Source organism: Heterodontus francisci, chromosome 2 (genome assembly GCF_036365525.1).
Source record: "Heterodontus francisci isolate sHetFra1 chromosome 2, sHetFra1.hap1, whole genome shotgun sequence".
Taxonomy (NCBI): Eukaryota; Metazoa; Chordata; class Chondrichthyes; order Heterodontiformes; family Heterodontidae; genus Heterodontus; species Heterodontus francisci.
The window spans coordinates 225,839,801-225,860,834 of NC_090372.1; the positions used below are offsets into that span (position 1 = coordinate 225,839,801).

General features: G+C 51.4%; 1 protein-coding gene across 1 annotated transcript in view; it reads right to left on the reverse strand.

The window, feature by feature from the left end:
- Nucleotides 1-5,762: 5,762 nt before the first annotated feature.
- Nucleotides 5,763-21,034, reverse strand: part of LOC137351780 (fucolectin-1-like) — a 28,504-nt gene continuing 13,232 nt past the window's right edge. Inside the window, exons 3-5 of the mRNA XM_068016603.1 lie at nucleotides 20,615-20,891; nucleotides 8,696-8,871; nucleotides 5,763-6,802 (exon numbers count right to left, since the gene is read on the reverse strand). Coding sequence (XP_067872704.1) covers nucleotides 8,712-8,871; nucleotides 20,615-20,891 — 437 coding nt within the window. The 3' untranslated portion in view covers nucleotides 5,763-6,802; nucleotides 8,696-8,711. The remainder of the gene's footprint in view (nucleotides 6,803-8,695; nucleotides 8,872-20,614; nucleotides 20,892-21,034) is intronic.

Here is a 21,034-nt window from a genome sequence, read left to right on the forward strand (position 1 = left end):
GGGAGGGACAGGGTGAAGGGGAGGGACAGAGCTCGGGGTGGAGTGAGGGAGGGACAGGGTGAAGGGGAGGGACAGAGCTCAGGGTGGAGTGAGGGAGGGACAGGGTGAAGGGGAGGGACAGAACTCGGGGTGGGGGGAGGGAGGAACAGGGTAAATGGGAGGGACAGAGCTCGGGGTGGAGTGAGGGAGGGACAGGGTGAAGGGGAGGGACAGAGCTCGGGGTGGAGTGAGGGAGGGACACGGTGAATGGGAGGGACAGAGCTCGGGGTGGAGTGACGGAGGGACGGGGTGTAGGGGAGGGACAGAGCTCGGGGTTGAGAAAGGGAGGGACAGGGTGAAGGGGAGGGACAGAGCTCGGGGTGGAGTGAGGGAGGGACAGGGTGAAGGGGAGGGACAGAGCTCGGGGTGGAGTGAGGGAGGGACAGGGTGAAGGGGAGGGACAGAGCCTGGTGTGGAGTGAGGGGGGGTCAGGGTGAAGGGGAGGGACAGAGCTCGGGGTGGAGTGAGGGAGGGACAGGGTGAAGGGGAGGGACAGAGCCTGGGGTGGAGTGAGGGAGTGACAGGGTGAAGGGGAGGGACAGAGCTCGGGGTTGAGAAAGGGAGGGACAGGGTGAAGGGGAGGGACAGAGCTCGGGGTGGAGTGAGGGAGGGACAGGGTGAAGGGGAGGGACAGAGCTCGGGGTGGAGTGAGGGAGGGACAGGGTGAAGGGGAGGGACAGAGCTCGGGGTGGAGTGAGGGAGGGACAGGGTGAAGGGGAGGGACAGAGCTCAGGGTGGAGTGAGGGAGGGACAGGGTGAAGGGGAGGGACAGAGCCTGGGGTGGAGTGAGGGAGGGACAGGGTGAAGGGGAGAGACAGAGCTCGGGGAGGTGTGAGGGATGGACAGAGTGAAGGGCAGGGACAGAGCCGGGGGTGGAGTGAGGGAGGGACAGGGTGAAGGGGAGGGACAGAGCTCGGTGTGAGGGATGGAAGGGACAGGGTCAAGGGGAGTAACAGAGCCTGGGGTGGAGTGACGGAGGGACAGGTTGAAGGGGAGGGACAGAGCTCCGGGTGGAGTGAGGGAGGGACAGGGTGAAGGGGAGAGACAGAGCTCGGGGAGGGGTGAGGGAGGGACAGGGTGAATTGAAGGGACAGAGCCTGGGGTGGAGTGAGGGAGGGACAGGGTGAAGGGGAGGGACAGAGCACGGGGTGGAGTGAGGGAGGGACAGGGTGAAGGGGAGGGACAGAGCTCGGGGTGGAGTGAGGGAGGGACAGGGTGAAGGGGAGGGACAGAGCTCAGGGTGGAGTGAGGGAGGGACAGGGTGAAGGGGAGGGACAGAGCTCAGGGTGGAGTGAGGGAGGGACAGGGTGAAGGGGAGGGACAGAACCTGGGGTGGGGGGAGGGAGGAACAGGGTGAAGGGGAGGGACAGAGCTCTGGGTGGGGTGAGGGAGGGACAGGGTGTAGGGGAGGGACAGAGCTCGGGGTGGTGTGAGGGAGGGACAGGGTGAAGGGGAGGGTCAGAGCTCGGGGTGGAGTGAGGGAGGGACAGGGTGTAGGGGAGGGACAGAGCTCTGGGTTCAGTGAGGGAGGGACAGGGTGAAGGGGAGGGACAGAGCTCGGGGTGGAGTGAGGGAGGGACAGGATGAAAGGGAGGGACAGAGCTCGGGCTGGAGTGAGGGAGGGACAGGGTGAAGGGGAGGGACAGAGCTCGGGGTGGTGTGAAGGAGGGACATGGTGAAGGGGAGGGACAGAGCTCGGGGTGGAGTGAGGGAGGGACAGGGTGAAGGGGAGGGACAGAGCTCGGGGTGGAGTGAGGGAGGGACAGGGTGAAGGGGAGGGACAGAGCTCGGGGTGGAGTGAGGGAGGGACAGGGTGAAGGGAAGGGACAGAGCCTGGAGTGGAGTGAGGGGGGGACAGGGTGAAGGGGAGGGACAGAGCTCGGGGTGGAGTGAGGGAGAGACAGGGTGAAGGGAAGGGACAGAGCCTGGGATGGAGTGAGGGGTGGACAGGGTGAAGGGAAGGGACAGAGCCTGGGGTGGAGTGAGGGGTGGACAGGGTGAAGGGAAGGGACAGAGCTCGGGGTGGAGTAAAGGAGGGACATGGTGAAGGGGAGGGACAGAGCTCGGGGTGGAGTGAGGGAGGGACAGGGTGAAGGGGAGGGACAGAGCTCGGGGTGGAGTGAGGGAGGGACAGGGTGAAGGGGAGGGACAGAGCTCGGGGTGGAGTGAGGGAGGGACAGGGTGAAGGGAAGGGACAGAGCCTGGGGTGGAGTGAGGGGGGGACAGGGTAAGGGGAGGGACAGAGCTCGGGGTGGAGTGAGGGAGAGACAGGGTGAAGGGGAGGGACAGAACTCGGGGTGGGTTGAGGGAGGGACAGGGTGAAGGGGAGAGACAGAGCTCGGGGTGAGTGAGGGAGGGACAGGGTGAAGGGGAGGGACAGAGCTCGGGGTGGAGTGAGGGAGGGACAGGGTGAAGGGGAGGGACAGAGCTCGGGGTGGAGTGAGGGAGGGACAGGGTGAAGGGGAGGGACAGAGCTCGGGGTGGGTTGAGGGAGGGACAGGGTGAAGGGGAGAGACAGAGCTCGGGGTGGAGTGAGGGAGGGACAGGGTGAAGGGGAGGGACAGAGCTCGGGGTGGGTTGAGGGAGGGACAGGGTGGAGGGGAGAGACAGAGCTCGGGTGGAGTGAGGGAGGGACAGTGTGAAGGGGAGGGACAGAGCTCGGGGTGGAGTGAGGGAGGGACAGGGTGAAGGGGAGGGACAGAGCTCGGGGTGGAGTGAGGGAGGGACAGGGTGAAGGGGATGGACAGAGCCTGGGGTGGAGTGAGGGAGGGACAGGGTGAACGGGAGGGACAGAGCTCGGGGTGGAGTGAGGGAGGGACAGGGTGAAGGGGAGGGACAGAGCCTGGGGTGGAGTGAGGGAGGGACAGGGACAGAGCCTGGGGTGGAGTGAGGGAGGGACAGGGTGAAGGGGAGGCACAGAGCCTGGGGTGGAGTGAGGGAGGGACAGGGTGTAGGGAAGGGACAGAGCTCGGGGTGGAGTGAGGGAGGGACAGTGGTGAAGGGAAGGGACAGAGCTCGGGGTGGAGTGAGGGAGGGACAGGGTAAAGGGGAGGGACAGAGCTCGGGGTGGAATGAGGGAGGGACAGGGTGTAGGGGAGGGACAGAGCTCGGGGTGGAGTGAGGGAGGGACAGGGTGTAGGGGAGGGACAGAGCTCGGGGTGGAGTGAGGGAGGGACAGGGTGCAGGGGAGGGACAGAGTTCGGGGTGGGGTGAGGGAGGGACAGGGTGAAGGGGAGGCACAGAGCTCGGGGTGGAGTGAGGGAGGGACAGGGTGAAGGGGAGGGACAGAGCTCGGGGTGGAGTGAGGGATGGACAGGGTGAAGGGGAGGGACAGAGCCTGGGGTGGAGTGAGGGAGGGACAGGGTGAAGGGGAGGGATAGAGCTCGGGGTGGAGTGAGGGAGGAACAGGGTGAAGGGGAGGGGCAGAGCTCGGGGTGGAGTGAGGGAGGGACAGGGTGAAGGGGAGGGACAGAGCTCGGGGTGAGGGATGGGAGGGACAGGGTGAAGGGGAGGGACAGAGCTCGGGGTGGAGTGAGGGAGGGACAGGGTGAAGGGGAGGGACAGAGCTCGGGGTGGAGTGAGGGAGGGACAGGGTGAAGGGGAGGGACAGAGCTCGGGGTGGAGTGAGGGAGGGACTGGGTGAAGGGGAGGGACAGAGCTCGGGGAGGAGTGAGGGAGAGACAGGGTGAAGGGGAGGGACAGAGCTCGGGGTGGAGTGTGGGAGGGACAGGGTGAAGGGGAGGGACAGAGCTCGGGGTGGAGTGAGGGGGGGACAGGGTGAAGGGAAGGGACAGAGCTCGGGGTGGAGTGAGGGAGGGACAGGGTGAAGGGGAGGGACAGAGCTCGGGGTGGAGTGAGGGAGGGACAGGGTGAAGGGGAGTGACAGAGCTCGGGGTGGAGTGAGGGAGGGACAGGGTGAAGGGGAGTGACAGAGCTCGGGGTGGAGTGAGGGAGGGACAGGGTGAAGGGTAGTGACAGAGCTCGGGGTGGAGTGAGGGAGGGACAGGGTGAATGGGAGGGACAGAGTTCGGGGTGGAGTGAGGGAGGGACAGGGTGAAGGGGAGGGACAGAGCTCTGGGTGGGGTGAGGGAGGGACAGGATGAAGGGGAGGGACAGAGCTCGGGGTGGGTTGAGGGAGGGACAGGGTGAAGGGGAGAGACAGAGCTCGGGGTGAGTGAGGGAGGGACAGGGTGAAGGGGAGGGACAGAGCTCGGGGTGGAGTGAGGGTGGGACAGGGTGAAGGGGAGGGACAGAGTTCGGGGTGGAGTGAGGGAGGGACAGGGTGAAGGGGAGGGACAGAGCTCGGGGTGGAGTGAGGGAGTGACAGGGTGAAGGGGAGGGACAGAGCTCGGGGTGGAGTGAGGGAGGGACAGGGTGAAGGGGAGGGACAGAGCTCGGGGTGGAGTGAGGGAGGGACAGGGTGAAGGGGAGGGACAGAGCTCGGTGTGGAGTGAGGGAGGGACAGGGTGAAGGGGAGGGACAGAGCTCGTGGTGGAGTGAGGGAGGGACAGGGTGAAGGGGAGGGACAGAGCTCGGGGTGGAGTGAAGGAGGGACAGGGTGAAGGGGAGGGACAGTGCTCGGGGTGGAGTGTGGGAGGGACAGGGTGAAGGGGAGGGACATAGCCTGGGGTGGAGTGAGGGAGGGACAGGGTGAAGGGGAGGGACAGAGCTCGGGGTGGGTTGTGGGTGGGACAGTGTGAAGGGGAGGGACAGAGCTCGGGGTGGAGTGAGGGAGGGACAGGGTGAAGGGGAGGGACAGAGCTCGGGGTGGAGTGAGGGAGGGACAGGGTGAAGGGGAGGGACAGAGCTCGGGGTGGGTTGTGGGTGGGACAGGGTGAAGGGGAGTGACAGAGCTCGGGGTGGAGTGAGGGAGGGACAGGGTGAAGGGGAGGGACAGAGCCTGGTGTGGAGTGAGGGAGGGACAGGGTGAAGGGGAGGGACAGAGCTCAGGGTGGAGTGAGGGAGGGACAGGGTGAAGGGGAGGGACAGAGCTCAGGGTGGGTTGTGGGTGGGACAGGGTGAAGGGGAGGGACAGAGCTCGGGGTGGAGTGAAGGAGGGACAGGGTGAAGGGGAGGGACAGAGCTTGGGGTGGAGTGAGGGAGGGACAGGGTGAAGGGGAGGGACAGAGCTCGGGGTGGAGTGAGGGAGGGACAGGGTGAAGGGGAGGGACAGAGCCTGGGGTGGAGTGAGGGAGGGACAGGGTGAAGGGGAGGGACAGAGCTCGGGGTGGAGTGAGGGAGGGACAGGGTGTAGGGGAGGGACAGAGCTCGGGGTGGAGTGAGGGAGGGACAGGGTGAAGGGGATGGACAGAGCCTGGGGTGGAGTGAGGGAGGGACAGGGTGAAGGGGAGGGACAGAGCTCGGGGTGGAGTGAAGGAGGGACAGGGTGAAGGGGAGGGACAGAGCTCGGGGTGGAGTGAGGGAGGGACAGGGTGAAGGGGAGGGACAGAGCTCGGGGTGGAGTGAGGGAGGGACAGGGTGAAGGGGAGGGACAGAGCCTGGGGTGGAGTGAGGGAGGGACAGGGTGAAGGGGAGGGACAGAGCCTGGGCAGGGAGGTTTCTCTGTACAATGGGGAAACGGGAATGTGAAAAGGTGAACAATATTCCTCCTCGGGCAGTGAGTTTGCAGCAGTAAATAAAGGAGTGAGATTGTATGGAATGAGGTTCTGAGTGTACACTGGGTGACAGTATTAGTGAACAGAACAGACACAGCAACAAGGATGTGCAGTCAGCAATTTTATTGATGATTTTCAAACAGAAATGTCAGAAAGATTACAGATCACACACACATCCTCACAGAACAGTAACTAACTAATGCAGACAGTGAATGGTGAGTCAGTACATGGTCCTTATCAGACTGTTACTGACTGGGATAAACTTCACTGACTCCAGGATTTATCCGGCTCTCTTCAGAGCTGCTGATGTTAAACCAGAGGAGGAATTCCCGTTGTCAGTCAGTGGGACAGGCATGGGACTGATTTTCAGTGGGACAGGATGGGACTGATCTATCGGTGGGACAGGGATGGGACTGATCTATCAGTGGGACAGGGATGGGACTGATCCAACATTGGGACTGGGATGGGACTGATCTATCAGTGGGACAGGGATGGGACTGATCAGTCAGTGGGACAGGATGGGACTGATCTGTCGGTGGGACAGGGATGGGACTGATCCATCAGTGGGACAGGGATGGGACTGATCTGTCGGTGGGACAGGGATGGGACTGATCTGTCACTCTGTATTCCTGTATCCCAGACACAGTGTATTCCAGACTCTTTCCCTGGTCACTGCTTCTTTTTCACTGATCACTGTCACATTGCCTCCGATTTCTCCATGAATGCTGTTTTACTCAGAGCTCCATCAACTGTTTGTTCGAGTCATAGAGAGATACAGCACTGAAACAGGCCCTTCGGCCCACCGAGTCTATGCCAACCATCAACCTCCCATTTATACTAATCCTACATTAATCCCATATTCCCAACTACATCCCCACCTTTCCTCAATTCTCCTACCACCTACCTACACTTGGGGCAATTTACAATGACCAATTTGCCTATCAACCTGCAAGTCTTTGGCTGTTCTCAGATGTTTTGCAGAAACGCTTCAAGGCAGACTCATTGTGTAAAATCATTGCTTAAAGCTGATTGGTGGGAGCTGGGCCCAGGATAAGAAGCTGTTAATGATCTGGATAATGATTGGTTGCAGAAGCTCGAAGCAGAAAGTGGATATTTCCAAACCAGCAGCAAGTTCAGTTTGGATTGTTCTGGAAAAACAAAATCACAATGTCAGTGAAAAAGCTTTTTATTTTCTCATTCACAAGACATGGGCATCGCTGGCAAAGTCAACATTTACTGCCCATCGCTAAGTTACCCTGAGAAGGGGCAGCTGAGCTGCCTTTTAAACCACTGGCTGGGATTTGGTACAACCTGTCTTGTTGGGTCACTTCAGAGGGCAGTTCAGAGTTTACCACATTACAGTGGGACTGGAGTCACATACAGAGCCCAGGCTGGGTAAGGAGGGCAGATTTCCTTACTTAAAGAGCAAGAGAAAATTGGATATTCCCATTTTCATTCTGGGAATCATTTCATCAGGACCACCTGGAGCTCAGTCAGGGGGGATTGTACTGAGTGAATAGAGTCAGGTATTTTGAAATTGACTGATACTGCAATACATGGGGAAACACAGAGAGCTGCTCATTGTCAAGGGTATAAAGCAGCTTCATATCAATTCAGCATTGTTCAGGACCTTGGTCACAAGGGAAGGTGACCCCTGATTGTTGGAGGCCCATCCATAAACTGGTTGAAAGGTCATTGCGAGTCCGTGCTGACAGTGTGAACCTCGGTCAGTTCCAATGTGAGTTAGTGATTTGACCGCTCGAGGAAGACAGACTCGGATAATAATCCCCTGACTGTCAGTCTAGCTCATTCAGTGGGACACACTCCTCAGAGGGCAGTGGGATTAACCTCCACTGCTGGGCAGGAGCACAGAATCGATGTTGGCACTCGACTGCAGGGATTGTTACCCTGTAATATAGTCAATGTGATTGACAGTGTGAGGAGCTTGGACACTTTTCATTGTGATGAACTGCAATATATCAGTGTCAGGAGCAGGTCCTGTGAACTGTTTCATAATGTTCAACCCTATTCGGCCTAAGAGGCCTCTCCCTCTTTCATCAAAACATGGAAAAATTTATGTTATGAAGAAGGCCATTCAGCCCATCGTGTCTGTACCAGCCTAAGAAGAGCTATACAGTCTAATGCCACCTTCCAGCTCTTGGTCTGTAGCCCTGTAGGTTACAGCACCTCAAGTACCTATCCCAGTGTTTATCAATGTGATGATTGTTTCTGTCTCGACCACTCTTTCAGGCAGTGAGTTCCAGATTCCCAGCACCCTCTGGGTGAAAAACCTTCTCCTCAACTCCCCTCTAATCCTTCTACTAATTACTTTAAATCTCTGTCTCCTAGTTACTGACCTCTCTGCTAAGGGGAATAGGTCCTTCCTATCCACTCTATCTAGGCCTCTCAAAATGTTATACACCTCAATTAAATCTCCTCTCAGCCTTCTGTGTTCCAAAGAAAACAACCCCAGCCTATCCAGTCTTTCTTCATTGTTACAATTCTTCATTCTTGACAGAATCCTCGTAAATCTCTTCTGAATTGTCTCTCGTTTGATCACATCTTTCCTGTAATGTGGTGATCAGAACTGTGCGCAGTAGTCTAGCTGCCGTCTAATTAGTGCTTTGTACAGTTCTAGCAAAACCTTCTCTGCTCGTATACTCTATGCCTCAGCTAATGAAGGGAAGTATCCTGTTTGCGTTCTTAACCACCTTATCTACCTGTCCTGTTAACTTCAGGGATCTATGGACATGCTCTCCAAGGTCCTTCTATTCTTTACTTCCCTTCTCCCCCATCTCAGTATTAATACCATCGCTCCCCAGACCTGCTGATATATAGAAAATCTCATCAATAAACTTTGTAATCTCACAATTCCAGGGAGAGTGTGAAGATGAACAGCTCTCAGCCACTTGCCCTCAGTCCCCTGAGCACTGACCTTTGACCCCTGAACTCTAAGAGGACTCTCAGGAGCTGGGAGAGTGAATGGATTGAGATAATGGTTTAGCTGCTTCCAGGGACAGAGCCTCAGGGTTCATACTCACAGCCAGGAAGGAGAATTTAATGAGGATCGTGTGTTCCAAACGCTTCCACCTCACACAGTTCCAGGGCCACTGTCCTGCCGGGAACGATGATGTTCAGAAAACGACCGTGCACTCCCCCTGGAGCACAGTTAAATACTGCAGTATTTGCCCGTGTTATGTTTTCGATTCTTGCACAGCTGAAAGAGACAGAGTGAGAATAGGGGGATTTGTACCTTCCAGGGGATCTTTTCGTTACAGGGGCTTTGTGTGTCACAGAGGGTTTGTTCGTTACAGGGGGTTTGTTCGTTACAGGGGATTTGTACATTACAGGGGGTTTGTACGTTACTGGTGGTTTGTTCATTGCAGGGGTTTCTACATTACAGTGGTTTCTACGTTACAGGCGGTTTGTACATTACAGGCGGTTTGTACGTTACATAGGTTTGTATGTTACAGGGGGTTTGTACATTTCAGGCGGTTTGTATGTTACAGGGTTTTGTGCATTACAGGAGTTTGTACGTTACAGGCGGTTTGTACGTTACAGGCGCTTTGTACATTATAGGCGGTTTGTACGTTACAGGGGGTTTGTACGTTACAGGCGGTTTGTACGTTACAGGCGGTTTGTACGTTACAGGCGGTTTGTACGTTTCATAGGTTTGTACGTTACATAGGTTTGTATGTTACAGGGGGTTTGTCCATTTCAGGCGGTTTGTACGTTACAGGGTTTTGTACGTTACAAGCGGTTTGTACGTCACAGGGGGTTTGTACGTTACAGGCGGTTTGTACGTTACAGAGGTTTGTATGTTACAGGGGCTCTTACGTTACAGGCAGATTGTATGTTACAGGGGTTCATAAGTAACAGGCTGTTTGTATGTTACATGGGTTTGTACGTTACAGGAGGTTTTTACTTTACAGGGGGTTTATACTTTACAGGGGGTTTGTACGTTACATAGGTTTGTATGTTACAGGGGGTTTGTACATTTCAGGCATTTTGTATATTACTGGGTTTTCTGCATTACAGGAGTTTGTACATTACAGTGGTTTGTACGTTACAGGAGGTTTGTGCATTACAGGGGTTTGTACGTTACAGGGGGTTGTACGTGACAGGGGGTTTGTACGTGTCAGAGGTTTGTATGTTACAGGGGCTCGTACGTTACAGGGAGTTTGTACATTACAGGGAGTTTGTACGTTACAGGGGGTTTGTATGTTACAGGCAGTTTGTATGTTACAGGGGTTTGTACGTTACAGGTGGTTTGTATTTTACAGTGGGTTTGTACATTACAGGCAGTTTTGTATTTTACAGGGGGTTTGCAAGGTACAGGCAATTTTTACTTTACAGGCGATTTGTACGTTTCAGGCAGTTTTTACTTTACAGAGTGTTTGTACGTTACAGGTGGTTTGTGCGTTACAGGGGTTTGCACATCACAGGGGTTTGTACGTTTCAGGCGGATTGGACATTACAGGCGGTTTGTACATTACAGGCGGTATGTACGATACAGTGGGTTTGTACGTTACAGGAGGTTTACAAAGAACAAAGAACAGTACAGCACAGGAACAGGCCATTCGGCCCTCCAAGCCTGCGCCAATCTTGATGCCTGCCTAAACTAAAACCTTCTGCACTTCCGGGGTCCATATCCCTCTATTCCCATCCAATTCATGTATTTGTCAAGATGCCTCTTAAACGTCTCTATGGTACCTGCTTCCACCACCTCCCCCGGCAGCAAGTTCCAGGCACTCACCACCCTCTGTGTAAAGAACTTGCCTCGCACATCCCCTGTAAACTTTGCCCCTCTCACCTTAAACCTATGTCCCCTAGTAACTGACTCTTCCACCCTGGGAAAAAGCTTCTGACTATCCACTCTGTCCATGCCACTCATAACTTTGTAAACCTCTATCATGTCGCCCCTCCACCTCCGTCATTCCAGTGAAAACAATCCGAGTTTATCCAACCTCTCTTCATAGCTAATGCCCTCCAGACCAGGCAACATCCTGGTAAACCTCCTCTGTACCCTCACCAAAGCATCCATGTCCTTCTGGTAGTGTGGCGACCAAAATTGCACGCAATATTCTAAGTGTGGCCTAACTAAAGTTCTGTACAGCTGCAGCATGACTTGCCTATTTTTATACTCTCTGCCCCAACCGATGAAGGCAAGCATGCTGTATGCCTTCTTGACTACCTTATCCACCTGCATTGCCACTTTCAGTGACCTGTGGACCTGTACGCCCAGATCTCTCTGCCTGTCAATACTCCTAAGGGTTCTGCCATTTACTGTATACTTCCCACCTGCATTAGACCTTCCAAAATGCATTACCTCACATTTGTCAGAATTAAACTCCATTTGCCATTTCTCCGCCCAAGTCTCCAACCGATCTCTATCCTGCTGTATCCTCTGACAATCCTCATCACTGTCCGCAACTCCACCAACCTTTGTGTCGTTCGCAAACTTACTAATCAGACCAGCTGCATTTTCCTCCAAATCATTTATATATACTACAAACAGCAAAGGTCCCAGCACTGATCCCTGCGGAACACCACTAGTCACATCCCTCCATTCAGAAAAGCACCCTTCCACTGCTACCTTCTGTCTTCTATGACCGAGCCAGTTCTGTATCCATCTTGCCAGCTCACCTCCTCTCCCGTGTGACTTCACCTTTTGTATCAGTCTGTCATGAGGGACCTTGTCAAAGGCTTTACTGAAGTCCATATAGATAACATCCACTGCCCTTCCTTCATCAATCATCTTTGTCATTTCCTCAAAAAACTCAATCAAACTAGTAAGACACGACCTCCCCTTCACAAAACCATGTTGCCTCTCGCTAATAAGTCCATTTGTTTCCAAATGGGAGTAAATCCTGTCCCGAAGAATCCTCTCTAATAGTTTCCCTACCACTGACATAAGGCTCACCGGCCTATAATTTCCTGGATTATCCTTGCTACCCTTCTTAAACAAAGGAACAACATTGGCTATTCTTCAGTTCTCTGGGACCTCACCAGTAGCCAATGAGGATGCAAAGATTTCTGTCAAGGCCCCAGCAATTTCTTCCCTTGCCTCCCTCAGTATTCTAGGGTAGATCCCATCAGGCCCTGGGGACTTATCTACCTTAATGCTTTGCAAGACACCCAACACCACCTCCTTTTTGATAATGAGATGACTGAGACTATCTACACTCCCTTCCCTAGGCTCATCGTCCACCAGGTCCTTCTCTTTGATGAATACTGATGCAAAGTACTCATTTATTACCTCGCCCATTTGATCTGGCTCCACACATAGATTCCCTTCTCTGTCCTCGTGTGGGCCAACCCTTTCCCTGGTTACCCTCTTGCTCTTTATGTACGTATAAAAAGCCTTGGGATTTTCCTTAATCCTGTTTGCCAATGACTTTTCATGACCCCTTTTAGCCCTCCTGACTCCTTGCTAAACTTCCTTCCTACTGTCTTTATATTCCTCAAAGGATTTGTCTGTTCCTAGCCTTCCAGCCCTTACGAATGCTTCCTTTTTTTTTTGACGAGGCTCACAATATCCTGCGTTATCCAAGGTTCCCGAAACTTGCCAAACTTATCCTTCTTCTTCACAGGAACATTAGAATTAGAATTAGAACATTACAGCGCAGTACAGGCCCTTCGGCCCTCGATGTTGCACCGACCTGTGAAACCATCTGACCTACACTATTCCATTTTCATCCATATATCTATCCAATGACCACTTAAATGCCCTTAAAGTTGGAGAGTCTACTACTGTTGCAGGCAGGGCGTTCCACGCCCCTACTACTCTCTGAGTAAAGAAACTACCTCTAACATCTGTCCTCTTTCTATCACCCCTCAACTTAAAGCTATGTCCCCTCGTGTTTGCCATCACCATCCGAGGAAAAAGACTCTCACTATCCACCCTATCTAACCCTCTGATTATCTTATATGTCTCTATTAAGTCACCTCTCCTCCTCCTTCTCTCCAACGAAAACAACCTCAAGTCCCTCAGCCTTTCCTCATAAGACCTTCCCTCCATACCAGGCAACATCCTAGTAAATCTCCTCTGCACCCTTTCCAAAGCTTCCACATCCTTCCTATAATGTGGTGACCAGAACTGCACGCAATACTCCAGGTGCGGTCTCACCAGAGTTTTGTACAGCTGCAGCATGACCTCGTGGCTCCGAAACTCGATCCCCCTACTAATAAAAGCTAACACACCATATGCCTTCTTAACAGCCCTATTAACCAGGGTGGCAACTTTCAGGGATTTATGCACCTGGACACCAAGATCTCTCTGCTCATCTACACTACCAAGAATCTTCCCATCAGCCCAGTACTCTGCATTCCTGTTACTCCTTCCAAAGTGAATCACCTCACACTTTTCCGCATTAAACTCCATTTGCCATCTCTCAGCCCAGCTCTGCAGCCTATCTATGTCCCTCTGTAACCTACAACATCCTTCGGCACTATCCACAACTCCACCGACCTTCGTGTCATCCGCAAATTTACTAACCCACCCTTCTACACCCTCTTCCAGGTCATTTATAAAAATGACAAACAGCAGTGGCCCCAAAACAGATCCTTGCGGTACACCACTAGTAACTAAACTCCAGGATGAACATTTGCCATCAACCACCACCCTCTGTCTTCTTTCAGCTAGCCAATTTCTGATCCAAAGCTCTAAATCACCTTCAACCCCATACTTCCGTATTTTCTGCAATCGCCTACCGTGGGGAACCTTATCAAACGCCTTACTGAAATCCATATACACCACATCCACAGCTTTACCCTCATCCACCTGTTTGGTCACCTTCTCGAAAAACTCAATAAGGTTTGTGAGGCATGACCTACCCGTCACAAAACCGTGCTGACTATCTCTAATGAACTTATTCTTTTCAAGATGATTATAAATCCTGTCTCTTATAACCTTTTCCAACATTTTACCCACAACCGAAGTAAGGCTCACAGGTCTATAATTACCAGGGCTGTCTCTACTCCCCTTCTTGAACAAGGGGACAACATTTGCTATCCTCCAGTCTTCCGGCACTATTCCTGTCAACAATGACGACATAAAGATCAAGGACAAAGGCTCTGCAATCTCCTCCCTGGCTTCCCAGAGAATCCTAGGATAACATGCTGGTCCTGGATTCTAATCAACTGACGTTTGAAAGACTCCCCATTGTCAGATGTTGATTTACCCTCAAACAGCCGCCCCAATCTAAATTCTTCAGTTCCTGTCTAATATTGTTATAATTAGCCTTCCCCCAATTTAGCACCTTCACCCGAGGACTACTTTTTGCAGCGGCGACAGGGAGAGCGAGGTGGCAGCTGGGTAAGTAAGTCCTATATATTTGGGCAGCAGCTGAACCCGAGACACTACACCTGCACACCTACACCGAGACATCTGTAGTGTCTCCCACCCGCCCTCCTCCTCTAAACAAAAAAAAGGACTCGGTGGTGTGTAGATAAGGTAAGGCTTTTTCTGTTTCTTTTTTTCATGTGATTGGTAAAAACTTTTCGTTCCTTTTTCATTTATCTAAGTTAAGACTAAGTTAAGCTTAAGATTAAAAATGGCAGGAGATCTCAGACCCGTGACATGCTCCTCTTGCTCAATGTGGGAGCTCAGGGACACGGCTGATGTCCCTGACTCCTTCACGTGCTGGAAGTGAGTCCAGCTGCAGCTCTTGTTAGACCGCATTGCGGCTCTGGAGCTGCGGATGGACTCACTTTGGAGCATCCGCGATGCTGAGGAGGTCGTGGATAGCACGTTTAGCGAATTGGTCACACCGCAGATTAGGATTGCTGAGGGAGAAAGGGAATGGGTGACCAAAAGGCAGAGAAAGAGCAGGAAGGCAGTGCAGGTGACCCCTGCGGTCATCTCCCTCCACAACAGGTATACCGTTTTGGATACTGTTGAGGGAGATGGCTCACCAGGGGAAGGCAGCAGTAGCCAGGTCCATGGCACCGTGGCTGGCTCTGCTGTTCAGAAGGGCGGGAAAAAGAGTGGAAGGGCTATAGTCATAGGGGATTCGATTGTAAGGGGAGTAGATAGGCGGTTCTGTGGTCGAAAACGAGACTTCCGAATGATATGTTGCCTCCCAGGTGCACGGGTCAGGGATGTCTCAGATCGGCTGCAGAACATTCTAAAGGGGGAGGGTGAACAGCCAGTTGTCATTGTGCACATAGGCACTAATGATATAGGTAAAAAACGGGATGAGGTCCTACAAGCAGAATTTAGGGAGTTAGGAGCCAAGTTAAAAAGTAGGACCTCAGAGGTAGTAATCTCAGGATTGCTACCAGTGCCACGTGATAGTCAGAGTAGAAATGAAAGAATAGTCAGGATGAATGCGTGGCTTGAGAGATGGTGCAGGAGGGAGGGGTTCAGATTTTTGGGACATTGGGACCGGTTCTGGGGGAGGTGGGACTATTACAAATTGGACGGTCTACACCTGGGCCGGACTGGAACCAATGTCCTTGGGGGTGCTTTTGCTAACGCTGTTGGGGAGGGTTTAAACTAGCTAACGCTGTTGGGGAGGGTTTAAACTAATGTGGCAGGGGGATGGGAACCAAATGAGGAGGTCAGTGGACAGTAAGGAGATAGTAACTAAAGCCTGTAAGGAACTAGAAAATGAAGTCAGCGTGACTAAGGGGAAGAGTAGGCAGAGAGCAGATGATGAAAGCAAAGGGACTGGTGGTCTGAGGTGCATTTGTTTTAATGCAAGAAGTGCAGTAGGGAAGGCAGATGAACTTAGGGCTTGGATTAGTACCTGGGAGTATGATGTTATTGCTATTACTGAGACTTGGTTGAGGGAAGGGCATGATTGGCAACTAAATATCCCAGGATACCGATGCTTCAGGGGGGATAGAGAGGGAGGTAAAAGGGGTGGAGGAGTTGCATTACTGGTCAAAGAGGATATCACAGCTGTGCTGAAGGAGGGCACTATGGAGGACTCGAGCAGTGAGGCAATATGGGCAGAACTCAGAAATAGGAAGGGTGCGGTAACAATGTTGGGGCTGTACTACAGGCCTTCCAACAGCGAGCGTGAGATAGAGGTACGAATATGTAAACAGATTATGGAAAGATGTAGGAGCAACAGGGTGATGGTGATAGGAGATTTTAATTTTCCCAACATTGACTGGGATTTACTTAGTGTTAGAGGTCTCGATGGAGCAGAATTTGTAAGGAGCATCCAGGAGGGTTTTCTGGAGCAGTATGTAAATAGTCCAACTCGGGAAGGGGCCATACTGGACCTGGTGTTGGGGAATGAGCCCGGCCAGGTGGTTGAAGTTTCAGTAGGGGACTACTTTGGGAATAGTGATCACAATTCCGTAAGTTTTAGAATACTCATGGACAAAGACGAGAGTGGTCCTAAAGGAAGAGTGCTAAATTGGGGGAAGGCCAACTATACCAAAATTCGGCAGGAGCTGGGAAATGTAGATTGGGAGCAGCTGTTTGAAGATAAATCCACATGTGATATGTGGGAGGCTTTTAAAGAGAAGTTGATTAGCGTGCAGGAGAGACATGTTCCTGTGAAAATGAGGGGTAGAAATGGAAAGATTAGGGAACCATGGATGACAGGTGAAATTGTGAGACGAGCTAAGAGGAAAAAGGAAGCATACATAAGGTCTAGGAGTCTGAAGAAAGACGAAGCTTAAGGAGGGAGGAAGTGTTGGGTATTCTAAAAGGCATTAAGGTGGACAAGTCCCCAGGTCCGGATGGGATCGATCCCAGGTTTCTGAGGGAAGCGAGAGAGGAAATAGCTGGGGCCTTAACAGATATCTTTGCAGCCTCCTTAAACACGGGTGAGGTCCCGGAGGACTGGAGAATTGCTAATGTTGTCCCCTTGTTTAAGAAGGGTAGCAGGGAAAATCCAGGTAATTATAGACCGGTGAGCCTGACGTCAGTGGTAGGGAAGCTGCTGGAGAAGATACTGAGGGATAGGATCTATTCCCATTTGGAAGAAAATGGGCTCATCAGTGATAGGCAACATGGTTTTGTGCAGGGAAGGTCATGTCTTACCAACTTAATAGAATTCTTTGAGGAAGTGACAAAGTTGATTGATGAGGGAAGGGCTGTAGATGTCATATACATGGACTTCAGTAAGGCGTTTGATAAGGTTCCCCATGGTAGGCTGATGGAGAAAGTGAAGTCGCATGGGGTCCAGGGTGTACTAGCTAGATGGATAAAGAACTGGCTGGGCAACAGGAGACAGAGAGTAGCAGTGGAAGGGAGTTTCTCAAAATGGAGACGTGTGACCAGTGGTGTTCCACAGGGATCCGTGCTGGGACCACTGTTGTTTGTGATATACATAAATGATTTGGAGGAAAGTATAGGTGGTCTGATTAGCAAGTTTGCAGATGACACTAAGATTGGTGGAGTAGCAGATAGTGAAGGGGACTGTCAGAGAATACAGCAGAATATAGATAGACTGGAGAGTTGGGCAGAGAAATGGCAGATGGAGTTCAATCAGGGCAAATGCGAGGTGATGCATTTTGGAAGATCCAATTCAAGAGTGAACTATACAATAAATGGAAAAGTCCTGGGGAAAATTGATGTCCAGAGAGATTTGGGTGTTCAGGTCCATTGCTCCCTGAAGGTGGCAACGCAGGTCAATAGAGTGGTCAAGAAGGCATACGGCATGCTTTCCTTCATCGGACGGGGTATTGAGTACAAGAGTTGGCAGGTCATGTTACAGTTGTATAAGACTTTGGTTCGGCCACATTTGGAATACTGCGTGCAGTTCTGGTCGCCACATTACCAAAAGGATGTGGATGCTTTGGAGAGGGTGCAGAGGAGGTTCACCAGGATGTTGCCTGGTATGGAGGGCGCTAGCTATGAAGAGAGGTTGAGTAGATTAGGATTATTTTCATTAGAAAGACGGAGGTTGAGGGGGGACCTGATTGAGATGTACAAAATCATGAGAGGTATAGACAGGGTGGATAGCAAGAAGCTTTTTCCCAGAGTGGGGGATTCAATTACTAGGGGTCACGAGTTCAAAGTGAGAGGGGAAAAGTTTAGGGGGGATATGCGTGGAAAGTTCTTTACGCAGAGGGTGTGGGTGCCTGGAACGCATTGCCAGCGGAGGTGGTAGACGCGGGCACGATAGCGTCTTTTAAGATGTATCTAGACAGATACATGAATGGGCAGGAAGTAAAGAGATACAGACCCTCAGAAAATAGGCAACATGTTTAGATAGAGGATCTGGATCGGCGCAGGCTTGGAGGGCCGAAGGGCCTGTTCCTGTGCTGTAATTTTCTTTGTTCTTTGACTACTCTTATCCTTATCCACAAGTACCTTAAAACTTATGGAATTATGGTCACTGTTCCCAAAATGCTCCCCTACTGAAACTTCGACCACCTGGCCGGGCTCATTCCCCAATACCAGGTCCAGTATGGCCCCATCCCTAGTTGGACTATCTACGTATTGTTTCAAGAAGCCCTCCTGGATGCTCCTTACAAATTCTGCCCCATCCAAGCCCCTAGCACTAATTGAGTCCCAGTCAATATAGAGGAAGTTAAAATCACCCACCACTACAACCCTGTTACCTTTACATCTTTCCAAAATCTGTCTACATATCTGCTCCTCTCCCTCCCGCTGGTTGTTGGGAGGCCTGTAGAAAACCCCCAACATCGTGACTGCACCCTTCCTATTCCTGAGCTCCACCCATATTGCCTCGCTGCTCGACCCCTCTGAGGTGTCCTCCCGCAGTACAGCTGTGATATTCTCCTTAACAAGTAATGCAACTCCCCCACCCCTTTTACATCTCCCTCTATCCCACCTGAAGCTTCTAAATCCTGGAACATTTAGCTGCCAATCCTGTCCTTCCCTCAACCAAGTCTCTGTAATAGCAACAACATCATATTTCCAAGTACTAATCCAAGCTCTCAGTTCACCTACGTTACAGTGGGTTTGTACCTTTCAGAGGGTTTGTACATTACAGTGGTTTGTACATGACAGGTGGTTTGTACGTTACAGGGGTTTCTACATTACAGGGGTTTGTACGTTACAGGGGTTTGTACATTACAGGCAGTTTGAGCATTACAGGCGATTTGTCCGTTACAGGCAGTTTTTACTTTCCAGGGTGTTTGTGCGTTACAGGAGGTTGTATGTTACAGGGGTTTGTACGTTACAGTTGGTTTGTACATTGCAGGTGGTTTGTACGTTACAGGGGGTTATACATTACAGGCGGTATGCACGTTACATTGGGTTTGTACCTTACAGGGAGTTTGTACGTTACAGGGGTTTGTACCTTTCAGAGGGTTTGTATATTACAAGGGTTTGTACATGACAGGCGGTTTGTACGTTACAGGGGGTTTGTGCGTTACAGGGGGTTTGTGCGTTACAGGGGTTTGTACATTACAGGGGTTTGTACGTTGTCGGGTGTTGTACATTACAGACAAGTTGAGTGAGTGGGCAAATGCACGGTAGATGCAGTATAATGTGGATAAATGTGAGGTTATCCACTTTGGTAGCAAAAACAGGAAGGCAGATTATTATCTGAATGGCTATAAATGAGAGAGGGGAATATGCAGCGAGACCTGGGAGTTCTCGTACACCAGTCACTGAAGGTAAGCATGCAGGTGCAACAGGCGATAAAAAAGGCAAATGGTATGTTGGCCTTCATAGCGAGAGGATTCGAGTACAGGAGCAGGGATGTCTTGCTGCAATTATACAAGGCCTTGGTGAGGCCACACCTGGAATATTGTGTACAATTTTGGTCTCCTTATCTGAGGAAGGATGTTCTTGCTATAGAGGGAGTGCAGCGAAGGTTTACCAGACTGATTCCTGGGATGGTGGGACTGACGTATGAGGAGAGATTGAGTGGGTTAGGATTATATTTGCTGGAGTTCAGAAGAGTGAGGGGGGATCTCATAGAAACCTATAAAATTCGAACAGGACATGTCAGGGTAGATGCAGGAAGGATGATCCCGATGGTGGGGGAGTCCAGAACCAGGGGTCATCGTCTAAGGATACGGGGTAAACCTTTCAGGACTGAGATGAGGAGAAATTTCTTCACCCAGAGAGTGGTGAGCCTGTGGAATTCACTGCCACAGAAAGCTGTTGAGGGCAAAACATTGTATGTTTTCAAGCAGGAGTTAGATATAGCTCTTTGGTCGAAAGGGATCAAAGGATATGGGGGGAAAGTGGGAACAGGTTACTGAGTTGGATGATCAGCCATGGTCATAATGAATGGCGGAGCAGGCTTCAAGGCTGAATGGCCTACTCCTGCTCCTATTTTCTATGTTTCGAAGTACATTACAGCTGGTTTGTACGTTACAGGCGGTTTGTACTTTACATGGGGTTTGTACATTTCAGGAAGTTTGTACATTACTAGGTTTTGTACATTACAGGAGGTTTGTACGTTACAGGAGTTTGTATGTTACGGATTTTGTCTATTACAAACGTTTGTTCGTTACAGGGATTTCTATGTTACAGACGGTTCATACATTACCGGAGTTTGTACATTACAGGCAGTTTGTACATTACAGGTGGTTTGTACGTTACATGGGTTCGTACGTTACAGGCAGTTTGTACGTTTCAGGGGTTTGTACGTTTCAGGGGGTTTATACATTACAGGGGTTTGTACGCGTCAGGGGGTTTGTACATAGAAACATAGAAAATAGGAGCAGGAGTAGGCCATTCGGCCCTTCGAGCCTGCTGCACTATTCATTATGATCATGGCTGATCATCCAACTCAGTAACCTGTTCCCTCTTTCCCCCCATATCCTTTGAACCCTTTTGCCCCAAGAGCTATATCTAACTCCTTCTTGTAAGCGTACAATATTTTAGCCTTAACTACCTTCTGTGGTAGCGAATACCACAGGCTCACCACTCTCTGGGTGAAGAAATTTCTCCTCAACTCAGTCCTGCTGTTTGTAAGTTACACGGGGTTTTGTACATTAGAGGAGTTTATACATTACAGAGGTTTGTACGTTACAGGAGGTTTGTACGTTACAGGAGGTTTGTACGTTACATTGGATTGTCGTTGCTATTGTTGGTCTCTGAATCTCCAATGCGGATTTCTGCATTTCTCAAACCATCTCCAGCGCTGCTGATGGTGATTCGTACAGTATAGACTTTATAATGGTAGAACAGGTCAACTTTGAACCAAGGGGAATTTTCCACTTTTGTGCGGCTGCATGATCCCACATTGCGATCCGTGTTGTTATTCCCATCAATGGCATTGGCAGCATCTCCGAGAAAATCACTGAGACTGGACTGGGTAGCGCGAATGGTCGCAGCCAGATTTCCTGAAATCAGCAAAGTTATTTAAAACTTTACTTTCTACTGAACTTTGACAAAAGCTTTCCTGTCTAACATTGAAGGTAATTGACTAAAGAACCAGAGACTAAATGAGGAAATCTGTTTTTACACAGTGAGTTGTTGTGATCTG